A 24726-nucleotide genomic window follows, 5' to 3' on the forward strand; every position below is an offset into this window, starting at 1 on the left:
TGATTTGTCTTGGCAACGCGCGGAGCGGGAGGGATCTGTGAGCGAGTGATTTTCAAGCTTTTTCACCTGCGGGAATAGGGGGTTAGAATAATATTGAATAGACTAATTGCGCTATAAAACAGCTTCCTCTGGTTTTAAATTCCTCATAAAAGCAGCCAAGGGACTTTATTAGGTACGTATGCGTTTTTTTTGAATGATGGCGGTGATGGTGATGGTGACAGCGGCTTTCCTGCCCTTTTGCTTCCCGCAGCGCGGTGGGGACGTTCGCCCGGGCGCTGGACTGCAGCAGCTCCGTCAGACAGCCCAGCTTGCACATGAGCGCGGCGGCGGCCTCCAGAGACATCACACTGGTGAGGGACCACGAGGCTCTGCTGGAGAGCCAGGTCAAGGACCGTAGGGCTCCGGAGAACGGGGCCGCGGCTCGGGGCGGTAGAGCCGTGGCTTGAGAGGCGGAGCCTAGTATCTTGGGGGTGGAGATACTGCTTAGGGGGCGGAGCCTAGTTTGCAAGGAGGAGCTGCTGGACAGCGGTGGGGGTCAGAGCTGTGACTTGGGTGCAGGCAAGGGGTTGAGCCAGGCATCCTAGAGCCGATTGAGAGCTCAAGACTCTTGAGCATCACCCTCTGTGTGTGTGTGTGTGTGTGTGTGTGTGTATATTGTATTTACCACTGTGTGGAAAGGTGTAAGCCTGTGGCAAATTGATGTCAGCTGGGATGGCAGCGCTGCCAGCATGCATGGTGTGGTGTAATGACCCGTGAAACGAAGGAGGGCAGTGAAACGCAGGTGCATCCGGTCCATGCACATGGATTACATGCGCTGACACGGAATCCCCTCTAGGGGCACCAGTGTAATGAAAGGTGCTCGTGATACTTATATTACTTATCAAACAAATGTTCCTGTCTTGAGCTACATGCAGCAAAGGGAATACCAATATCAAAACTAAAATTGACTACAAGTCAGTTGAAATAATCTGTTATTGTAAAAAAATAATAAGGCTGAGAACCTTCAGGCGTATCTGTCACACAGTGACACATAGAATTTGGGTAGCAGAATCTGCTACAGTCATTTGTACCTAATAGGATGTTTTTTTTTTTCTTTTTTTTTGTTAATTGTTTATCAATCTGCTCTTAAATCCACAGCCTCAGCTCCCCCCCCTTAATTAGCTCCAGAGCACTGAATTGTTAATAATCGAGAGAATCAGCTGGACTGCAAGGACATTCTGTCCTCCCCACTTGAGCGGCAAATCGAAAGATCTCCGAGGTGCATCTTGGCCCATAATTAAATGAGAAACTTGGCCAAAATTTTAATTCAAAAAATAAATAGAGGGTTTTTGAATGGCAGTCTCCCTTCCTTTCACTTGACAGATTGTACATATGTGCTTGCATTTGTGTATTTGTAAGTGTGCGGTCATTTGTTGATGTGAACTGCAGGGCTACAATCATATAACTGTGTCGTATTCTAGTTCCGTCCCACTACAAGTCGCTGAGCCAAAACTGTTCTTTCTCCTGGGCCGCCTGGTACAACTGAAACCCAGTTATCCAGTTACCCCGTTATCCAAGTCCACAGCAAAAAGCTACTCGTGGGTGCGATTTCTCTAAAGTGGAAAGAGGTCCAGCATTGATAAACGGAAATGGGCAGGAGAAGGCTGTACATGCCGCCTTGTAATGAGTGAGCACTGCGGAGGGAAACTTGCTGTTGAGAACTGTTACATTGATTAAAAGCCAGTCTCTACAGCCAGCCAGTGAATTGAATTGCAACGCGCATTTGGACAGGCCGGTACTTGACGCATGCACACAAACGTTCAGCCCCTTCACAGCCATATTTCTCTCTCTCTCTCTCTCTGGAGTTAGGCCCAGCTGGAAAAGATGTAAGTCGAGGAGTATTGTCCCCCTTACTGCAGATAAATCGTGACTGTCACTCCATGGAAACGTGTAACCGCACAAGAGAGAGGGAGATTAAATAATGTATTGGCGGAACATTCACGCGTCAGTTTCGTTTGCAGTTTTCATTATGATTCGAGGTGCCTCCCTTTGGCAGTGAGCTATTTGTCGGTCTGAGTTTGGACCGCGCACGCACACACACACACACCCATCTGCTCACCCGCCCTCTTTTCTCACAGTTCCACGCTATGGACACCCTGCACCGGCACGGCTACGACCTGTCCAGCGCCATCGGCGTGCTCGTACCGCAGGGCGGCCCGGTCCTCTGCCGGGACGAGATGGAGGAGTGGAGCTCGTCCGAGGCCAACCTGTTCGAGGAGGCCCTGGAGAAGTACGGCAAGGACTTCAACGACATTCGGCAAGACTTTGTGAGTGGCCCCGCCCCCTGAGGACCGCGCTCCCGATTACATCGCTGGAGGGAGAGGGAGGGACAGGCAGATGGGCTTCCGAGAGGGAGGGCTGGAGCAAGATGGAGTGTGAGACTGAGGGAGGAAGGGAGGAAGGGAGGGGGAGGGAGAGTGAGAGTGAGAGAGTCCAAGAACAGAAATGGCAGCAGGAGAGTCTGGGGAGTCGGGCGTGAGAAGCTAAGAAGGGCGAGATGTTCCTGTCCTGCTGTAGAGCCGACCCCTTCTCTGGCCACACACCAGAGTGTGAGAGGGCTATGCAACTTACACTCACACGCACAAATGTCGCTGAACACACACTGTACATCGCACACTACCGCAGTCGTCTTATTGAGGCCGACCCTGGGCTCCCCTGCCCCGGGCATTCTGGGTAATTGAGTTAGACTGATCGATTTGAGGCTCAATCGCAGACATGCCAGTCCGTTGCCATTAATATTTGCAGGTCTGTCTTTCGCATACAGATCACTTGGAGAAGGTCTGTGATGCTCCACTGTGTGACAGGTCATTATTTTCCTTCTGGGCAAGATGTAAGAATCTGTGCTTCATTTAAAAACAAAAGAAAAAGTATTTTATTTTATTTTATTTACACAGATGGGGATTCATTTAGAAAAATAATAGCATACACTTGTGGTGAAGCATATTTTACTGCAGATTCTGATATCCAAACAAAACCTGTACTAACCAGAACTAGAAATGCTTGAACATTGAAAGCTATGTGCATACTAACTTTGAAGCTGAAACTGATGTATTCCAGGTGGGAAACTGCTCTGAATTTCAGTGGAAGGCATATCATATACAGTGGCTAATTTTATTTCCACACGTTATCCTGTGACCCACCTCGACTCCTCAGTTAACCATGAATGACTGAATCCTGACCGCTGTGGAGAAGCTGTGGTCTGTATTGACCTGACTACCCTTCTTGACCTGCCTTCTTCTCATCTGTTTCAGCTGCCATGGAAATCGTTGACCAGCATCATCGAGTACTACTATATGTGGAAGACCACCGACAGATACGTACAACAGGTGAGCTGGGTTTGCTTGTAGCACAGAATGCTGCTATGCAATGTCACCGTATTTACCATAGTCTTTATAATGATGAATGGGCTAGGAATGCTACTTGGTAGCCTACAGTGGCCATGACCATAATACTCAACATGCGCTCTTCAGATTGGGCTAGACAACAAATTTTTGTAAAAGTTCCCCGACTTCAATAGCCTTGCAGCAGGTTACAACTCCTAAAAAGGGGGTCCGAGGTGTTCGAAAAAATATATAATTCCCAAGGGAGTAGGAAGTTATAAAATATTGAAAATATTTTAATGGGTGCCATTTGGGACAGTGTAAATGTGAAACACGGTCCTCAAAATGTAAGCTTCCTGAACTCCCTTTGGACCCCCGCCTATTCAGGTTTAAAATGTAAAAGTTTAAAATTCTGTTTTCTGGTCCTGCCGTTATTTTTTTGAGATCATGCATTTGCGTTTTCTTTTGCTTTGAATGCAGGGTTGGGTCATTGTCTGTCGTTGTGTCAAGTCAAGTCCCACGCACAGTTAGGTTATTGGATTTCAAAATCGTGTGTCCACACTTACATTTACGAATGTAGGGGGATTTTGCCTGTAAAGCAGTCAATTGCTTTGGTCTACATAAACGGTTCCTTTCATAACTCAGTTTTCTTCTCATCAAATTGTGGAAAAAGCAGCACACACTGGGGACCCCGAGACTGGGGTTACATAGTCCTGCTTCAGTGCCATTAACTGTGCAGTGGTGTCAGACAGAACAATGCCAAGTATGAGTTTAATGTCAAAAATGTGATTTACACAGCAGCAGCGTTGGGCCAGGACAACGAAAACCCTGAATAACACTGTTGCAGTGTCAGGACAGGACATGTGAAAACTAGGTTTATGTGGCCCTGCTGTTCACAGTACATATAAACTGTCCCTCACGCTCATGATTTTTCACTGTCAGAAACGGCTGAAGGCTGCAGAGGCAGAGAGCAAGTTGAAACAAGTTTACATCCCGACATAGTAAGTGATATTCGCATAAATACCGCATTTCACATCATCCAGCCTCCCCTCTTTTCTTGGCAGTAATACCAATCTCTCTCACGTGGTCTCTCTGTCTGATTGGCAGTAACAAGCCCAACCCCAACCAGATCGCCGTCAGCAACGGCAAGATGGCGGCGGCAGTGAACGGGGCGTCCGGGCCCGGCGGGTATCAGACGGCGGGCGCCGGGCGAGCGTGCGAAAGCTGCTTCTGTGAGTACTGCCGAACGATCCAAACGTTTCTGACGCCTGTCGGCTCCAGTCCTCCATGGGACCTTCGCTCCGTCCTCGAGGAAATCTTTTAAGCAGAGTTGCTCCCTCACACGTCAATCGTTGTTTGAGGAACAGTGTCGGGGGGGTGGGGGGTGGGGGGGGCTTGGTCGAAGAAGCTCTTGCTGTAAACACAGGCCGGTAGCGGTTACATTACAGCTTCGAGCTGAAGCCTTGGCGAGCATGACCGGTTCTGTCCTATCCTATTGGGCAGCTAAGCAACTGCCAGGTCTCCTTTGGATCTATATTAGGTCCTCCTGATGACGCACCAGCAAGACCAGTCGGTCGGATCAGTCAACTTTTCCTCAGCTTTCTTCGGTCGGCTCAATTTGTCTTCTGAAATCTATAGGGTCTCAAGTAGACATGGCTCCCAGGCTGGAACTGTTGGAATAGTATGCATTTCCTGCATCTGCAGTGATGTGCTGCTTCAATGCAGCATCATGATGACTGAAAGGGCAGGCAGTTAGGAGTTAAAAATCAGGGATAAAAAAGGGGAAAATAGTGTCCGCTCAGAACTATAACCAGGTTATAAACAGTTATATGAAATATTGACCTGCATGAATTATTGATTCATGTGAAAAAAAAACGTATCTTGGGCAGTTCTTTAGGGCAGGGGTAGCCGGTAGGTAATGCTGTCACTGTTGACCATTATTTATGAAGTCATTAGTGTGTATAGACTGATCAATCGAGAAATTTTGTCTTAATCATTGTGATTGTTAACACAGTGCCTTTGTCTGGGCTATCCTTTAGAGACCTAACCACGTCTAATCACTAATCACTCAGAGGCTCTCAGTTGAAAGAATTAAGGTGGCAGGACAAACATTAACAGTCAATACAATAGAACGGTCTCTTTGTAAGACAGAAATGATGAGGTAACATCATGTCATTTGTCCTCAATGCTTTGTTCTTGAGAGGGAGGGACAGTGGGACTCAGGCTTGGAGGATCGGTATTGTGAAAGTGAAATAGATGGATTGTTGTTTTTTTGTGTGGTTCCAACGTTGCTGAAGAGGCTAGCGTAGCATAATGGTTCCAAAACGTTCTGTATCCATGACTCAGTACATTTTCAGTGACCTATCCCGTATAAAACATTTAGCCTGATACTCGCTCAAATGTTAAATGAACACGCATATACAAAAAGAGGCAATTGGTGTCTAATGCACCATGGCATTGAGTGTGTCTGCATGAGGAGTTCTGCAGGAGGGATGACACAACTGTTCCATGACCGCCAGTTCACTCAGTTCACTCATGCTTAGCTGATGGGACGTCGAAAAATGTCTCAGGTGTTATCCCCGAATGTCCCATGAAAAATTGCCGCTGCTCGCAAATCAGGTGCAAGGTGACTGTCTTGGTCAGTCAAGCTGAGCAGTAACTAAATGCTCAACGCCCTGCTTTCAAAGTCACCGAGGCCTCCTCTTGCAGCTATGCCAGCCATACTGGTAGGCAAACTAGTCTGACCCTATGCATGCTGGGATGTCCTTTGGTTAATAAGTGGACGAGTCAGGATGGATGTGTAGCGGCCTCTGCATTGCCTACTTGTCCCTCATTCACTTTACCATTTTTTTGAGTCCTGTATTTCAAAGTAGTGGTTCTTGTATTTGACTGGTGTGAACAGGGTGGCAGTCTGGTATAATGGGTAAGGAACTGGTCTTGTAACCTAAAGGTCACAGGTTCGATTCCCTTGAGCAAGGTACTTAACCTGCATTGCTTCAGTATATATACAGCTGTATAAGTGGATGTAATGTAAATGCTATGTGAAAGTTCTGTAAGTCGCTCTGGATAATGTGAATGCCTGTAATGTGAACTTTCATGCAGTGTTTCATTGTTATTTATTTTTGTATGTCCTTTCATGCTTAACCTGTTTATCACTTCTGTGGATTGAGGTGCGTTGGTGCTGGTTTAGGGTTTCTGTATGTCATGTGATCGCTGTCAGCTTACTCTGTTCCACCCCCCCCCCCCCCTCCAGCCATTCAGTCCCCGCAGTGGTACTCGTGGGGCCCCCCCAACATGCAGTGTCGCCTGTGCGTGTCCTGCTGGACGTACTGGAAGAAGTACGGGGGGCTGAAGATGCCGAGCCGAGCCGAGGGGGAAGAGAAGACGTCCCCCAGCCCGTCCCCTAACGTAAGCCACGCCCCCCAGCCCGTCCCCTAACATAAACCATGCCCCCCAGCCCGTCCCCTAACATAAACCATGCCCCCCAGCCCGTCCCCTAACATAAACCATGCCCCCCAGCCCGTCCCCTACCGTAAGCCACGCCCCCCAGCCCGTCCCCTAACGTAAGCCACGCCCCCCAGCCCGTCCCCTAACGTAAGCCACGCCCCCACACCGCTTCATCAGCGACAGTAACGCCAATGCCACTGGTTCGCCAATGCCGGGGGTTACCGAAGGCCAGAGCCAAGCGGCTCGGTGCTATTGTCGTGTGCGGGTTTCAGGAGACTGCCCCCACGCTAGCCGAGAAGCTCCGTTCCCCCTCGTCAAATTACCCCCGAGCGGCGGGGAGGAAGCAGTCCAGCGGCATCCCGCTGACTGCAAGAGCTTGGTAACAGCGTGCGGCACCGTCCCTAATGCAGCCCTGCGCAGCACCCCCTCCGCGTTCTCATCACAACTTCGGAACTTTCCACGTTGGCATGACAACAGGACTTTTAGCGCTCTCAGTTAATTTTCTGAAGACTTGAAAATCTTCCAAGTAGTTATAATAACCATAATCATGATAGTGCTAAGTTACATAATTACCCCCCCACCCCCCACCACCAACAACCTGTGCATTACCCTGGTTCCCACCCCCACAGACAAACACCCTCATCCGTTCCGTGTATACCATCCTGCTCTTATCGTGACCGCTCTCGTCCTACCCCTCCGCCCCCCGCCCCCAGGAGCCCCGGCCGCGCGGTCACGGAGCCCGCCAGTCCTCTCACATGGTCCCGGTGCGGAACAGTGGCAGCCCCAAGTCCTCCATGAAGACGAAGCAGGCCTTCCTCCTGCAGGCCACGCGCCTCACCAAGCTGGCCCGTCACATGTGCCGTGACCTCATCAGGCTGCGCCAGGCGGCCCGCCGGCCCTTTGTGCCCATTAACTGTGGCGCCATAAAGGCGGAGTGTAAGAGCTCTTTAAATTCCTAATTTCAGTTAACGCCCCCATCTCTCACCCCCCCTCCCATGTCCATGTCTCTTATTGTTTTTATTTTTATTATTATTATTGTTATTATTATTATTATAATTATTATATTTTTTTGTATTTTTGTCCCGTTTCCAATAAAGAATGCCTGCTCCCCCATTGTTCTGTTTCAATCACCTTTTTTTATTATTTCCGTTCAGTCACAACTTTCTCGCATCGAATCAAAATTCTTTCATCCGGAAATCCCAAATTTCTTTTATTTTTGCTTTCCCCCCCCGCCTCACTGTTTTAAAACCATGTGTGTATTTATTTGTTTATTTGTTTTAATGTGACACTTACTTGTATTTAATTTGGTATACGATATTTACACCACACTAGCATGCACGCGCGGACACAATCCAAGAAATGGGTACAAAGGCTTTTTATTTATTTATTTATTTATTTATTTATTTATTTAATACTTTTTATTTGTAGCGATGCGCCTTAGAAAGTTAGGACTTAAAGTGGAGCTCCTAGCGTGAGCCTTGTATTTAGAAGATTACTCTGTACATAGATAAAGCGAAGTATTTTACTTACTGAAAGCTTTATTTTGCACATCAGAAATCCTAGAACACATATCTTACTGCGCTGGTATGTGTACACTTATGGTTTTTGCTGGAATGTTTGCACGCTGGTAGTGGAGCATATTGCCCTGAAACACACATTTGGGTGTGTGTGTAGCTGTTAGGAGGTCCTGTGTGTATGTACATTTGTATGTCTGGGATGTGGTGAGGGTGGGGCTTGTTTAAGTGGTGGAGGGTTGTGTGTCTGTGTGGTGGGGTGTTCATCTGGTTCATCTGAGTGTGTCGGTGTGTGTGCATGCGGTGGTGAAAGGGGGAATTATGTTTGTGTGTTAGGGGGCTAGGCAGTGGGTCATTTGTGTATTGAGGGCGGGGGGGGGGGCACTGTGGTGTTTGGGGAATGCAATCAGGATTGGGGGTGCATTGCAGTGTGGCTTGCAATTTTGTGTGATTTTTTTCTTCCCTGTACACACAAATGCGAGCTTTTCAACAGCTGTAATTCCATACCCACCTCTGAGATAATGATAGCAATTTCTCCTGGGAATGTTTAAACGATACTGCAGTTCTGTGGACAGATGTTAATCCCTGTGCCTTTTCCCCCTTTAGCTTTTGCAAACATAAAACCCCAAAAAATACACTTGTGCAAACACATGAAACGTGCAAACAGATGTCACTGCAGCTGTCTGGGAGGGGGCATGGTGTACTTTCTGATTGGGTAACTGATCAGTCTGAACCGGGCTCAAAGACGTACCTCTCAGTGGGTGATTGGTCAGTGAGATCTGCCTTTTGTGCTGGTCATTCTTGTAAACTGGGCAGCCTTCTTCGGAGACATTGGCTCCCAACCAAGGCAAGGAAAGCGAGAAAAGAATCAGTTAGGCAGGAAGCAGGTGGGCGCAGTTTTTCAGCTAGGTTTGTAACCAAGATTCCATACCTAAACTTGAAGCCAAAGAAACCAACCTGTACATTTTCAAATGCGTATCAGTTTAAAATAAATTGTAAAAATTATAAAATGTCAGATTGCGAGTCCTCTAAGGTTGGGCAGTTGAGACTGGAATATCTGTGTGAACAATAATGGCTGTGCTGTGGTGGCGGCAGCACCAGAGACGTGCCACACAAGTTTCCTTTGGTCTTGTCTGGCTTATTGGTCTCTGAATTAGCCGGAAGCAGGAATAGCCTTTGTTCCAGCTCTCCGCATCGTAAATGGAAAAATTCTGCCAGGAAATTGACAAGCTCCCTCGCCAATCCAATTGGTGGTTTTAGCTTCGATCTGAAATGCACAACCAACAACCAGTATGTTGCTGTATCTATTCAGGAACCAGACTCAAAACCCAAAGATTTCGGGTTCAAAGTTCTTGTCAGCGCGCTGCTACCTTGAACTTTGTGCTGAACCTGAATTGCTTTCCGTAAAATATACAGATATGCAGATGGCAACACATGCAAAAAGATAATGAACTTTTAATTACTCTGGGTAAACATCTGCTCAGCAAATTAAGAAAATGTAGAAATGGGTCATTGGTTATCCCACCAGCTATGATTGGATGAGCCTGTCAAGGGCACTCATGATCATCTGGGATCTCGGGAAAGGGGGGCATGGTGCTGCAGTGGGAGTGTTTGTCTATTTATGATGTAATCCGGCCAGTGCATATATCTTGGCCCCTTCACCAAACTGGATCTGTTCCTCAGGGATGATCTTGAAACCAGGGAAGGGCAATCAGCTTTACTTTTAAGTCACAATGACATCCACAGAATCCATTGAACGCATTTTTTGTTTGAATTCAGATTGCAGTCTCACTGTCCGGTTATTAACATTCATTTTTGTTATTTTCACACTCTGTCCTCTCTTGCCATACATCCATCACCACATGCCCCCACCCACAGTCTCCCATTGGCAGCAGTCTCTCCATGTCACTCTGTCAGTGTCCAGGTGGCATGCCTTTTCTGTTGGCTTCTGTTTCTTCGTGTGACTGTCCTGTGGCCAAAAAATAAATTACATTCATTAAATAAATAAAACTTAAGGCTGAAAGCATTCCCTCTGACTTGTCATCATTTTGTGTGTCTATGTTTGTTGGTTGACATTTGAATGTCTGGGTCAGGCAGAGTTCAGGAGGGGGTGGGGTCAAACAAGGCTCCTCCTCTGTCTCTCACATGAACTCTCCTGTCCAATCCCATCACCTCTTTGGATGACCCGGCGGGGCACGAACTACGCTTACCCCCTCCCTTTCCATTTGTGTCACCACGCTGCTGTGCAGAAGTCCTGCATTTTCAGCCATCCACATGATTTCATTGGCACTGGAACATCCCTGGGGAACAGCTGCTTTGACATAAGAACCGCCCAAGGAAACATAAAAATCATGGACTGAGTTGTAATTCACAGGTAGACATTGGCACTGGGTTGGAGACCAGTATAGTTGCCCAATAGTGTTACATCGTACAGTTTAGTAACAAAGGGAGAGCATAGTAATGCTGCATTGTGTTCCACTTTCACTTAACTTCCTAGAGGGGGGGTGGATTATTGCACACAAATCAAAGGTAGCAAATGCTCTGATAGCAAGTAGTGTTAGATTTGTGGGATTGAAGCATTGTCATCTTGCCTCCATTGCCCCAGTGAGGCCTTATATGTCTGGCATGTTCCCCTGGTAAGAGGTTCAGGTTTGATGTATGATTAACCGATCGCCAAACCGGTTGCTTGTGATCACACACCCCTATGACCTTTACACACTCTTACATGCCTGATAGAGAAATACTCATCTGAGCACAGTGGCATGATTCACCTTATCACTTAATGCCTCTACCACTACCCTCCTCACCAATTACAACTAATATCTGCCTTTTATTTCAAGTCCTGACTTTCCCAGTCCTGACATTACCCACCAGTATACAGTCATGCTTGTATATACGCCCCTCAAGGCCTACATGTCCCCCCCCCCCACCAAATATCGTGATTTAGGGGCGGGAAATTCCAGTCCTGGAAGGCTGGTCTGTATTCAGGTTTTTGTTTCCACCAGTTACCCTGGCTGAATGAGCCAACTGGCTGTATACATCCACATTGGTTCGCATGTAGATTCGATCACAGTAGAACGTTTCATATAGACACAATAACAGTCTTCAGCTGTCAGTGCGCTTATCTAGAAATGTAGCTGGAGTACATGTTAGGGCTAATTAAGTAATTGAGACAAGAAACTGGCATGATACAGCTCTCATTGCCCACCTCTGTCCTGATACCTATTGCTCTTCACCAATCCAGATTGTCCATACCTTGTTTCTGCCCCACCTATTGCCAGCCCTTTATGCAATTTGAGAGAATTATGATTTCAAGAGGAGACATGACTCTCACTGTAGATGTGTCTTAACGCAGGGGTGCACAAACCTTTTCAGTGATGATCAAAAATATCAATTCATACTTTTCGCAACCCAAATTGGAAATGTCATTTTCATTACCAAAAATTAATTGATAATTAATTGTTGAACTGCTGACAACGGCCATGTTTTTAATACCTAAAACCTAAATGAAATGACAAAGTTTACTGAAATTAGCAATAATCATAGAAAGCATTGTCAAATTAACAGAATTTAAGGCTTTATCAATGAGGCATAGTATGGGTAAAGTGCGCAAAGCTGCCAGACAGAAAACCGTAGGATATAACATTTTTTCTTCTCATTATAACGTTACAGTTATCGCCAGTGAGTCTCTCTTTAATGGGACATAATCACTTAGCCATTTCCCAGTGGGAAACTTTAAACACATTTCTAATGATGATATTTCTAAACATTGCTAATAATTCAATACTTACATATTTTGTTTGAAGTCAAAAGCACAAAAAGACCGAATCGCCATGATTAGATAAACTATCTTACGTTGTATAAGCAATAAACAAGTTAATTGGTAGAATAGGCGTGGAGTGCAGAAGAATGACGCACCAGTCAACATTAAAGCAGGCATACTTGATCATATGAAATTCACTGTCAAATGCAAACAATAAAAATGCGTTTTCATTTTTCGACAGTCTATGGTTTTAACTAGTTTTATTTTTTCGATTTAGCATTTATTTGTAGAAACACATTATGCCTACTTAATACTAACACCTTTTTCCTTACAGGCTTAATTACAATGCACTGTTGCTGTAAACTACACCGACCAAGATAATCCCCCATGAGCTAAATTTGAATGGCCGACCCATAGTTTACGCACTGCGGGCCTGAACAAGAACTAGCTAGCCAAGCAAGAGCGTCAAAAACAATTATTTTAAGCAGTTTAGCAAGAGTGCAGAAGGAATTACGTGGGTCACATTTCTCCATTGAAAACAATGAGTTCCGGCTAGAGCGCTGAACGCTGCGGGAATGCCATGTTTTGGTTTAAATCCGGGGTAACTAAAAATGATTTCACGACCCAATAGATACGTCCCGCGAACCAAATTTAGGTCACGACCCACAGTTTGTGCACCGTTGTCTTCAGGTAAAACATGACATTTTGGCAGTAATTAAATTGAATGAATTTGGTGCAGGCCAGTGACATCAAACGTCAAATGATTTATTTTTCGCCAGAGAGTGACATTTTCTGAAATTGCTCCATGATTAATATTTTCTTTACAGCAGCATCAGCCCCTACACCCCACCATTCCCCCAGCCAAACTAATATCTTCGCCACTGTCATTATCCAGGGGGTTACAGTTATACACCCCACTTATTCTGTGAGCCGTTTCCACAGATTGAGTTTTATTGGAGCAACTGAGGTAAAAGACCCTTCCTCAGGTAGCACTAAAGCACAGGAACAGCATCACCCTGCTGTTTCAGTTTTTAATGTGTGACTGTCATACTCATTCAGCTACACCTTATGAATCCAGGACTTCATATAATTTTTTTCAATACTTTAAAAAAATTATTAAATATAGTTTCTTGTCCAAACAAAAGAACATTTTATTGCTACCCCTAAATAAATATCTTTAAGAATTCCCCTGCCCCATCCTATGATTTTTTCCAGCATATGATTTACCAAGGTGCTTTGGGGGGGGGGAAGCATGAATAACCTATGGATGCTCTCGATCAATTAAACACCTCTTCCTGCTGATTCATGGCAATGGTAGAGAACAGAAACAGAAATCACTGAGTTAAAATGCATGTCTCTACACAGAGCTCAAAACAAGTGCCTTCTTGTATGAATATCCTTGATACATATTTTTAAACAGACAGAATTATGTATGTCCCTTCAATCTACAAAGAAATTTGGCAGGGAAAATGCTACACTGTAGTATTTCATTTTTCATTCTTTTTTTTCTTTCTTTTGAACCAGCTGTACGGGGAGTTAAAAAAAGGTGATGAGAATTCAGAGGGTGACTAACACAAACTCGAAATTCCACACCCTCAAAAAGTGCTTCTTACAAGCCTCAGTGCTTGACATTTGGGAAGTGGTGGATAAGGACATAAAAATTCAATAGCAATTGCCCATGGTAATGAAGCTTTAAACAGATAATTCACTTTCTGGAGTTTTTACTTTTTTTGACAGTTTTTTGTGTGTGATCCAATGATAAATGTTTTTGATACTTACATAAGTTTCTTATGACTTGCAGACTTTACAACGGTGGTTTTCAGGGCCATCAGGGTTTGTGGTCTAATGGAAGAAAACACACGTCAAGTAATTCCAAAGTAGCTTGCACAGCAACACATTCATTCTATTGCTTTAATTCATAACTGTAAACAAAGAAGATCTTCACTTCCCAGAACCCATGTATTAAGATTGGTACTGGAAGCTATGCTTCCTTGAGCATAGTTTGCCTGGCCATAGGAATTACTTCCACTCTAAAATGAGATTAAACATACTCTTTTGAAGAATGTTTGGTTAATATGCACACATACTGTGCAACCTCTGTCACTGTGTAAGCTACTTTGTAGTTACTTCATATTCTCTTTTTTTGCTTTAAACAACAAACCCCTGAATACCCTGATACCCTAGTGGGCACAAGCCTGAATATAGATCGACTCTAGACCTCTAGCAGGGTGGAAATCTAAGCTGTCAGATGTTTTGACACAAACCAATGGGCTTAGCTCAATTTAGCCCCAGTGTAGCTCAGGTTTTACCCAGATAGAGCTTGCCGATGTCCTAGCTGGCTAGAAAACTTTAAAATTTAGCCGGTTTCTGACCAAACGTCTGGACTGTATACATGTCTTGACTTTTGGAAACTTGTGCTAAATTTGGGCTACATTGAGCTAACCCAGTCCTTTTCTGTCAAAACATCTCTGAACCTAGATTGACACCCCTCTAGATGTCTAGATTCTGTCTATATTCAGGTTTGTGCTCACTCGGAAGTGTCATTTTAAAGCTAGCAAGTTGTTAGAAATGAATGTAAGTATCTAAAATATCCATCATCACACACAATTTCTCTTTTAATTTAACAAATCAAGGAATTTTATAAGTATGAAAGTATAAAAGTCATGTGACAAACTGAAATAGGTGTGCTTGGACTCAGGGTCATGTGTCCCCACTGTGTCATGTACAACCAAGTCCTGTTTGGGAAGGTCTGCTCGATTTAATCTGCTTCATTTAACCTCTCTCTGCAAGATTAGTTTTGCCTTTAGTGGGTCATCAGAAACAATTTGCAGTGTTAATTAAATAAATTGTACCTATTTAAAGAGTTATGGGGATAATATGTACTCTACCAGAGTACAATGTATTCTATCAGAGCTGATTTTAGCATGTGTATATGCATGTATTTATGACCCCAGATGTTTGAGGTTATTATTTGTCTGCAGACATGAGCCGAGCACCGGAGAGACACGAGGGCTTGAGAACACGGGTTCGAACTTCACAGAAAAGCACCCTGTCTAGTGTCCTGCAGTACCTTGGTGAGCAACACACACATATAAACATGCTGGTTATTTAAATAATAGCTATCAGATCTAATATTGCCGAGATTGGAATTATTCCGTTGGAATTCAAAGCTAATCAATTAAAGCCATAGTGCATTAGAATACATCTATATTTTGGCAGCAAAAAAAAAAGAACAAAGACTTCAGTGCTGGACACTTAAACTGCAAACCAAAACATTATGCTTAGTGGTTGCAGTTTGGTATGAAGCATTACACCTATAGTGACACCTATTGTAATAAGTTATCTTGTTATCTTTTTCTAACATGGTATGTGTTTTTATCAGAGTCACGCCCAGCTCCTCACACCCCTCAGACCCCACGTACCCCTGGTCTGCAAGCTCCGCCCCCCCGAAGCCTGCTCTCGTCCCTGCCCAGCCATGGGCCGCTCGGTATGCTGGGAAAACGCAGCTATCAGCACCACAGCAGGGGAGAGACAGCAGAGAGACGAGGGGGAGCGCTCGGACAAGGTGATCCACCAATCACACACAGATGCGGAAACACGCATTTCAGTTCTTTACCTGAGACCACATGGCAACAAAGTAATCTGAATTGTTTTAATTTCAGGGATGTCTTCCACCTGATTCATACACTAACATTCACATGTACACATGCATCAACAAGGAAAGTCGCACGCACATTTTAACAATTGTTAAAGACAACATAACAGTTGGGTCTATAGTCTTGATGACCTCAAAAGACTATAGACCAGGGCTGCCCAACCCCGTTCCTGGAGATCTGCTGTCCAGTAGGTTTTCACTCCAACACAAACAAAGCAAATCAAATTCAACAGCTAGAGCTCTCGCTGAGCAGCTAACTAGTAAAATAAGGTGTGCCAAATTTGGGTTGTCATGAAAACTCGCAGGACAGTTGATCTCCAGGAACAGGGTTGGGCAGCCCTGCTATGATCTGTATAAAAAACAGAGCGATCAGGCTGATTTGTTGCAAAATTTTACTGCATCGGCATAAGATCTTCTTCCTTCCCTACATTACAAATGTCCTCATAGGGCAGAGAATGCGATTATACAAGCGCAGAGTGTAATGTAGCTGGGGTGATAAAATCTGCATCTCTCTCCATGCTAGTTGCTATGGGCACACGGACTGAAGAGGCCACCATGTCTGATGAGTCTGGGCTGTCATACTGACAGGCCTTGCACTAATTCGAGAGTGATTTGGCGATGAGACCCAATTACTGCTCCTCTCTACCCCCACCGACCACTCAATCCTCACAGTCTGTCTAAAAACGGGAGCAATTAATTCAATCCACATGTGCGCTTATCAGATTATCACTTAATGGAAAAAAAAAATCTAGATTTAAATATAATTAAAATAACTGGAATTCCTTGTTACTTGGAGAAAAAAAGTGTTTTGTAATTTACACTTGCCAACCCCAGGGCCCTCTGTTATAGCAGCTGATAATTAACCCAAGTTGATTTCCACTGATTTCCATGACAAGTTGCTTGTTCGCTGGAAATGGCACAAATGAACACATGTCTTCCATCAGTCCTGAATGCCTCAGTTTGAAAGTGCACTGTTTGTGCTGAGGCCCCTGATATACTGGTGCAGAGTAGGTTCTCTTATTGCTTTGATCAGGCAGAGAGAGGGCATCCTTGTGCGTTCAATATGCTCTTCTTTATCTCAATCTCTTATTGTTTTCTGTGCAGACCACACAGGTCACATGGGAGCCCCTATCCTGGTGAGTACAACCCCGCCCCCCTGTCTCTGTTCACAGTGTGTCTGGCACTAATTGGGCTGTAACATTTTTTTTGTGTCTCTCAAGTTACTGTTATGCCACCTGCAGCCACACGTGCTCTGTGAGCCAATGATTAGGTAACACACTACACGCCATACTTACAACAGGAGTAAGCTGCTGCCTTTTGGAGGAGGGGCTTATTTCTATGACACATTACACCTGTTAGGCTGTGGCCACGTTGGGTGTCATTGTCAGGAATGAATGTTGTGGTTACACAATGAAGCCTGGTCAACTTTAACCCAGCCTTCCCACTCTGAAGCCCAAAAATAGAAGGAATAGATGGAACCTCAAACAAAGTTTAAATGGAAATGAACTAGACCAGGTTAAAACCTAGTATATGGCTGGACCTAACACACGTGATCCGGCCGACCAATGGTGTAACTTAATAACTCGGCCGACCAATGGTGTAACTTCAGCACTCAGTCAAAGACATTCGCGTTTGTAGGGCTGGCCCCGCTGTTGGGGTCCAGCCAAAAAATAGTCCAAATGTACAATGATACGAGAATGATTTTCAGCCGACTGCTTTGAAAAATAAACAATCTTTATTCATGATTTCTCTGTCGGAAATTGGAGAGCCTACCTGAGTTTATAGGCTGAACCCTGTGGATAGGTGGGCCCTGACCGGTGGAGTCCTCCATGAATATTAGAAATAAAAACATTCATTTTTGGATTGGAAACGAAGGGGTGGCACAGTGGTGTAGCGAGTAGTGCTGACACTCACAGCAAGGAGCTGCAGCTGTCTGTTTTATGAGTAATATACACTCATGTCTACCCTCCCTCCTCCCGACATAAACTTGCTTCTATCCCTCTCCCCTGCATAACCCCACTTCCCAGCACAATGGCCAGAGCAGTGGCAGCAGCAGCCTCCGTAATAACAGCACCATGCTCCGCAAGAGCCGCCCCAATTGCGTTGACGCCCCCGATGACAGCTTCTTCCTTGTTTCCCGGGAGACCAGGTAGGTGCATCCAAGGTAAAGATGAGAGCTGTGTTCCCTCACCACCTGCTCTCATCTCAATATTGCCCACCGCAGGTCACCTCCACATCCCTATGCCTACAGGCATACATATGCCTTCATCTGCCTTCTAACTGTGCGGTGGCTCGCCATGGCAACAGGTCATGTGACAGAACCCATCAAAAATCCCCTGAACACAGCTGCTCATTATCTCCCTAAACACAAAAGCAGCACAACATAAAAACTGTACCAACCAGAACACCCTGCAAAGGAGGGGAGGGGGGGTTTAGGGGTGTGGGGACAAATTTTGATTGGCACCGGATATAATTATCAGTTTACAAGGCATGAAAGGTCTAATGGCATGTCTTTCTTATGGTTTCAGCTGCTTAATTGGCAGAGACAGTTACTGATTAGTTAATGATAGGACCATAGTTAATAGGTAATTACCAGATTGGTCACGCCCCTTTGAGAGTCATGGTTTAATGTCGGCCAAAGTAGGCCATATTGCACCTAGCCTGGTGCACAGAATCTAGTCATATTATTAGTGAGCTAGAAATTATTACTGATTCTGGAAATGGTCCTGTCAATAATTAGGCTGCCTGGCAACCAGACCTTATTGGACCATGGCAGCAGATCCCTTAGGCTGCCTTCCAAGGAGGGGTCTCCGTAGATAGGAAAGAGTTAAGTAAAAGTTAGTTGTGAGCCCGATAGTGCAGGAGATACCAGGTTTTAGACAGATAGCACAGAGTGTGAAACAGATAACAGGCATTAGGTGTTAGACAGATATAGTAGATGGTCTCAGGTGTCAGACGGGTAGCTGTAGGTGCTCCGACTTAGCGTGGCACGCGCAGTCGCGGCTAACACATCCGCGTGCGGGAGATGAGCAATGACCCTGCAAACATGAGGGGGAGAGGAGGCAGGAGCCGGGGGCTAGGAGGAATGGCTTTCCATTAGCGGCTCGTCCAAATGAGCCCTGGCTCCAGGGCCCATCAGCGCCTGCGAGGGCTGACGCCGGGCTAAATTTAGCGCCGCGGTCTGAGCAATGAGGCTTCTGCCGGCCCGAGACAAACGAGCCTTGTTCGGGAGCGACTGCAGCAGCAGGTGCGGTTCGTGTTCCTCGCCTCCGCACATGAGGTCGTTCGCAGCAATTAAAGGTGACCGGTGGGCGACCAAATGCGCTCTTGTATGTCATGTGATCTGTAAAATGAGGCCATTGGTGAGATGACAACTTCTGTACAGATTTTTTATGATCAAGTTTCCTTTTTTGGTATTATATCAGTAATTAATTGCGATACAGAAAGAAAGTGATAAATCAAAGCATACATATATCCCCGCTTTCCCATCCAATCCTCACCTCTAGGACCTCCTCAGCCCCTTTCGCACCCACGAGCTGCCCAAGTGTAACAGCAGCCCAAACACTTATTTTCAGTGGTTTATCACCCTTGCCTCCCTTCTCTCTCATAAGTCCACAGAATTGTATTTGATATACAGCTCTTAGCTTGAGAATTGTCTGAACAGTCCCAGTATACGATGAATGGAAAAATAAAAACATTAACCCTGAAAAAGAAAAAAAAAATCAAGTCTGGAGCCACATTATTCTGAAAAACCAACTGTCCCATATCACCATGACTGTCTGGGCAGTCCTGGCTTATGACTGAAGATCTACCTCCTCATTTGTCCTGAATGCCTTACAGCGGGTTTAGTGATAGTATGGTACATTTATGTGATTTTATTTTGAGAGGATGCATGGTGAGTTGTTTGTTCTCGGGGCCAGATGAGGCCAGAAGAGATTGACCCTTCGAAAGCAGAGAACCCCTGAATGTCAATATTGAGCCCTGAGATGAGGGCATTAGAATGGAAAACAACATTTTTTAAATAAGTAATCGGTCCAGATATTCAGCCAATTAAAAGCTGAGTTAATCAGATTGAAAATTACTCATGAAATCATTAGACAAAATCTACAATTTACACTTCCTGTTGATGTGAAAATATAGAAATCAGATTGTAACTTTAGATGGTCCTTAACAATCCAATTACCATTGTTGTCTTAGAGGGGGGTACAAGGAATAGGTTAAATAATATGTTAACAGATATATTCAACCATAACTAAGGGACTACAAAGAAAAGAGAGACATGTGCATGTGTATAATACAGGCTAGTTTGTCTTGTGTCACACGTAGTGCTTAAAGTGGGCCAGAATGGACCAGTACGCGGACTTCTCCATTTTACTCTATTAATATTAATATCAAAACTTTTTCTAGCATCCTGCAACTTCTCATAGACGCTATGTATGCAGCACCCCTGAGATTTTCTTTATGTCATTCCTATAACAGTCATTGTATTGTAGTCCATAACGATTAATCCAAGTGAGCCACCCATTGACATGTCATACAAATGGACTGCATTTCCAAGATTGCATCTTGTTACCTTACTTAGTTCCAGATGTCGGTTTTGGAGTCGTGTGCGCAGCCACCACTACCATTTCCCTCTTTCCCGCTCCAATGCTACTGCTTTCTTACCCCAACTGTATTCTGTAAATGGTGGCAGCTGCAGTGGAACCTATCTTTTCAGCAAGTTAGTACTGGCACTTATGTTTCTCCACTTCAAGCCCTGGTCATAACTGATATTCCCATCACTCTGTGATATGCGAGGTTTCTTGGATACAGGTTTCTGCCTGTCTTGCTGAGTGCAGGTACATAGTCCAGCTCAGTGCTTTGCTCCTTTCTTCAGCCTTGATTCTGAGCCTGCAGATGTGGTTGTGAAAGAGACAAACAGACAAACACACACACATGCACGCACACACATACACACAGACACACACACACAAACAAACTCATATTGATTGGGTGTAATATTCCAGCAAATTCCATATTTAGAACCCAGATCATTTAGGCCTTATTTGGACTAATATCTACTCTAAAGAGCAGCTTGTCTGTAAATGACTTTGTCTGGCTCATGTACTGTGCAGAGACGTGCGACGCAAGGCAGTTTGTCCATCTCTCAGATTACTTTCATTATGTTTCGTTCCCACATGGAATCGTTTTTACATCATCAGACTCCCCTCTATTGCATTAGAGAACATCATGTTCTCAAGCACTTAAGAAAGAGCTCTGTTTGTCTGTTGACTCCTCATGCTGAGCCTACGAACGTAAAAATCAATGTTCACTGTGCTGAACCGTTGTCATTGATGTAGTTCTAATTTGAATCAAGTCTCGTTTGAATCAAGTTTCCTTATGCCTGAAAATGCACGGTATCCAACAGTGCCCACAATTTTCTTCCCTTTCAAGGAAGGTTGGACGCACCTCTCTCAATGTCCTCTCCTCTCCCCCAACAGGAATGTACACGAGCCACCGTCTAACCGCACCCTCCTCTCCCTTTGCAGGAAGGTCCGCAGGCTGCTCTCTCGTTCCCAGCTTAGGAGGGCCTGCAGGCAGCCGTGCGAGCAGATCGGCCTGAGGAGGTCTCTTCCAGCGCCCTCACACGGATCACTCCCCGCTGCGCTCCACCCCGGCCTAAGGGCCCGGGGCCCCATTGTCATTCATGACTGAACTCTGCCCCCTGCTTTATCATCCCACAAAGAACTGCCACTCCAATCCAAGCCCCTATGGCACCACTATCCTGCTCACACAGGTCCTTGCCAAACCCCGCCACCTCTCCTGTACTGTGAAAAGTACCGGCTCTCCTTCACTCTGAATCCAGTAGTCCATTGTCGCATGTTGATGACATCACTGACGAGAAGGGAGAAACCACAATTCCTTGTTTTTTTGGTGCTGAGCCTGCTGGTGTCACCAGCCCCCTTGTGGTGAAAATGGACACAGATATTCTGAAATGTTAATAAGGTGTACAGTATGTTGAAAAGACTCTTTGTGTGTGTGTGTGTGTGTGTGTGTGTGTCTGAGTGAGTGAATTGAGAAATGAGTAATGCAAAATTCTTTTGTTTTTACCATGCGTCTCTTGTGAGTGCTAAATGATGGTGAATATGTTTGATGCTATTTAAGGTGTATTAAAAAAAATAATAAACCTGACTCAGTTGGTTTTATATTTCAGGCATGTCTAGATGGATCCACTAAGGTATGCACGCAGATATAGAATTACTAGATTTACCCCAGCTTTTAAAAGTAATGAATGAATGTATGCTAGCACTGAACGTCTGTTTTTATTGAGACTGAATTAATTCTTTTGTCAGCTGTACTGTAATCAATTCTGTATTTGGAATTCTGTATATGGCAGCATTTGCAATGAGACTTGAGATTCTAGGTTCCAATCTCTCTGTGCTTGTAGATTAGCCATTGATTTTGAAACAACAGAACTACGTTCAACAAGGCGAATATTCACAAACATTTGCCAACATATTTAAAGTTTTTCCTGTCAGTTTATTTTTGCCAGTAATGTTCACCGATGTTAGCTAACAATCTGAAAAAAAGTGTGGCAAACAAATAGCTGTAGGAGCAAAGTTTCTGCATTTGCACATCTAGCTGGGGAAAACATCAAGATATTGTCAATTATCATGTAACTGTCAAACTTAAATCACAATGTCAGTTCTTCAGATAAATAGCAAATTAATTGTCAAATTCTGTTTTGGTTTTTCAAGCTAGCTATCGATCATACTTCAAGGTAACACTTTAAAGCTAGTTAGTCACAATAACATTAATGTTAGCTAGCTATATTTGCTTGGTAGCTCGCTATTCATCCATGTACTATGTGATTACTAGTCATATTATCTAGCTATTAATAACCTCAACTTCTGAAATAAATGACCTAACTAGCCATATTTATGCATATATTATCTGTCTATAAAGTATTCTAATACTGCAGAAGCCATGGCGAAATTGACACTGATTATTCACATCCATTTTCATTTAAATTGTATTAGCGGCACCACCAAGGACCACCATTAGCAACCAACATTGTTTACCGCAAAAGTAAGCCTTGTTGAACGTAGCTCAAAAGTCCATTGCTATAATATGTATCCTTTCAGTAGATAATTCTGGGTAGAGCAGTGTGATGTTGATATAATCCTGTAGCCAATCTAGTAATTCTGCATCTTTTCCCTTTAGCTCCTCCCCCCAGGCCAGTCTCCCTGAGTGAGACCTGTAGTGGTCAGGTCTGGATGATGCAGACCAAGGAATCTGCTGACTGCCTGCACTCCCTCAGGGATGTCTCTGTGATGTGGATATGACCCCATTTTTGATAGAATACCTTTTCAGAATGGCCACATGGGGCTCTAAATCAAATCTGGTTGCTAGTTATCGTCCAGAAAATATTCTGGAAAATTTTCATTCCCTACTTCCCTGTGCTTCAATGAAATGAGGAATCACCCACTCAGCTTGGTTCAAACCATTCCAACAGCACCTGTTTTTTGTATGTATTTTCATGTTGTATTTTTCTGATAGTCAAAAATGTGCCATGAAATATACTGAATAAAACATGCAGTTGTAGATTCTGGTATGCATTGTTACTTGTCACTACAATGGAGCTATATTGAAATGGCATGTATGCCATCCCGTTCAAGTTACGCCTTGGCAGGGCAGAATTCGGCACTTTTCAGGTTGCCTACAGACATTTAACTACATCAGCCGATAAAAACATCAGATACTACTTCACTAGTAGCTCACTGGGTAGTGTGTTTGCTTATGGGAACCTTGGATGACTGACACTGGCTTCCTTGCTAGCTAATATAATTGCCAAAAAATATGTACAGATTTTGCAACTTTGTGGGAAACTTATTTATATCTCTAAAATCCCAAAAAATACACCAAAACTATACCATTTTGCTTGCGCCATTTTGAGTTAGCCACCTTCCTAACGAGTCAACCAACTGAGTGCATAACGTTAGTACAGACAGCTCTAATTTCAAGCACCGAAATTTGCACTGTGATTCGTATGGAAACTGGTGCAAGACAATGACTTATTCATGGCAGGTATATCCATTTTCTTAAAGTGAGAACGATCAAATTCACCACTGTGCTGTTTCTACTGTTAACAACTTCTTAACTAAGCTAGTGTAGCGACCTGACAATGCCACATTTCTAAATTAATGTTAGCTAGCTCTATACAGCAGATCCTCTGAACATACAAACAATTAGTAGTTCTGTCGTGTACACAATACACCATTAAAAACACTTCTATTTAAAAATATGACAAATACTTTCATTTATTTTTTATTCATGGTAAAGAAAAAAATGACTGAATCCACGCCTATGTGTTTCTATCAGCTAGAATGTATGTGTTTTAGCATGTATTTATGTGCGCGCATGTCTGTTAAATAAATGTCTGTTAAGTCACTATCTATTGCCTAATGAGGTAACATACAATGGTGATGGAGCCTATGGCCTACTGATGAAAGCCCTTGCATTTGCAGTATTACCAAGTATTATGAACTGGGTGTCTGTGGCGACATTCCCAGGAAAAATCACAAGCAGCGCACAGTTAGTGACGCGTTTTCCATCACCCATCAGTGGTTGGTCCGCCAGAGAGGGTAGGCGGAGCTAACGCAACAGGCTCGCTCTTCAACTCACTTGTGTGTGAGCGGCATACTGTTTTTTTACGGTCTCTGCTAGCATTGCGACTGCGAGTAAACGGTTACTATGGTCGAACAAACAAAGAAAAGATCAATGACTACAGACGATGAAACTTCAAAAACAAGTGCAAATCCAAAGAAACAGAAACAAATTTGAAGTTCAGATGAAGGCAAACAGTCAAAAAAGCACAGCAACCGTCAGCGAGGAAACCATCGGCGTTGCCTTGCCAAGGTGAAGAGCATTGAAAGAAGAAAAGGGACTGAGGGGAGTTACAGATGTGGCTCTCTCTCTCGGACTGATAGGTACCGCTAACATTTATAA

General features: G+C 44.4%; 1 protein-coding gene and 1 long non-coding RNA gene across 3 annotated transcripts in view; one reads left to right on the forward strand and one right to left on the reverse strand.

Annotated features, from left to right (window-relative positions):
• Positions 1–23322, forward strand: part of LOC135247532 (metastasis-associated protein MTA3-like) — a 45962-nt gene extending 22640 nt beyond the window's left edge. The window contains exons 8-19 of one of the 2 annotated variants that reach the window (XM_064321077.1): positions 251–350; positions 2118–2306; positions 3291–3365; positions 4302–4360; positions 4467–4591; positions 6613–6767; positions 7520–7742; positions 15065–15157; positions 15466–15648; positions 16843–16874; positions 17766–17887; positions 21267–23322. In XM_064321077.1, coding sequence (XP_064177147.1) covers positions 251–350; positions 2118–2306; positions 3291–3365; positions 4302–4360; positions 4467–4591; positions 6613–6767; positions 7520–7742; positions 15065–15157; positions 15466–15648; positions 16843–16874; positions 17766–17887; positions 21267–21432 — 1522 coding nt within the window. In that variant the 3' untranslated portion in view covers positions 21433–23322. Of the gene's footprint in view, positions 1–250; positions 351–2117; positions 2307–3290; positions 3366–4301; positions 4361–4466; positions 4592–6612; positions 6768–7519; positions 7922–15064; positions 15158–15465; positions 15649–16842; positions 16875–17765; positions 17888–21266 lie in introns of those variants that run through there. The other variant, XM_064321076.1, reaches the window with a different exon arrangement.
• On the reverse strand, positions 9370–12683 carry LOC135247535 (uncharacterized). Its single transcript, XR_010328230.1, has 3 exons — positions 12607–12683; positions 10531–10631; positions 9370–10289 (listed from the first exon to the last, which is right to left on the reverse strand). It is a non-coding gene; the product is annotated as an uncharacterized LOC135247535 (long non-coding RNA).
• Positions 23323–24726: the final 1404 nt, after the last annotated feature.

The sequence above is a fragment of the Anguilla rostrata genome, chromosome 2 (assembly GCF_018555375.3).
Source record: "Anguilla rostrata isolate EN2019 chromosome 2, ASM1855537v3, whole genome shotgun sequence".
In the NCBI taxonomy this organism is placed as follows: Eukaryota; Metazoa; Chordata; class Actinopteri; order Anguilliformes; family Anguillidae; genus Anguilla; species Anguilla rostrata.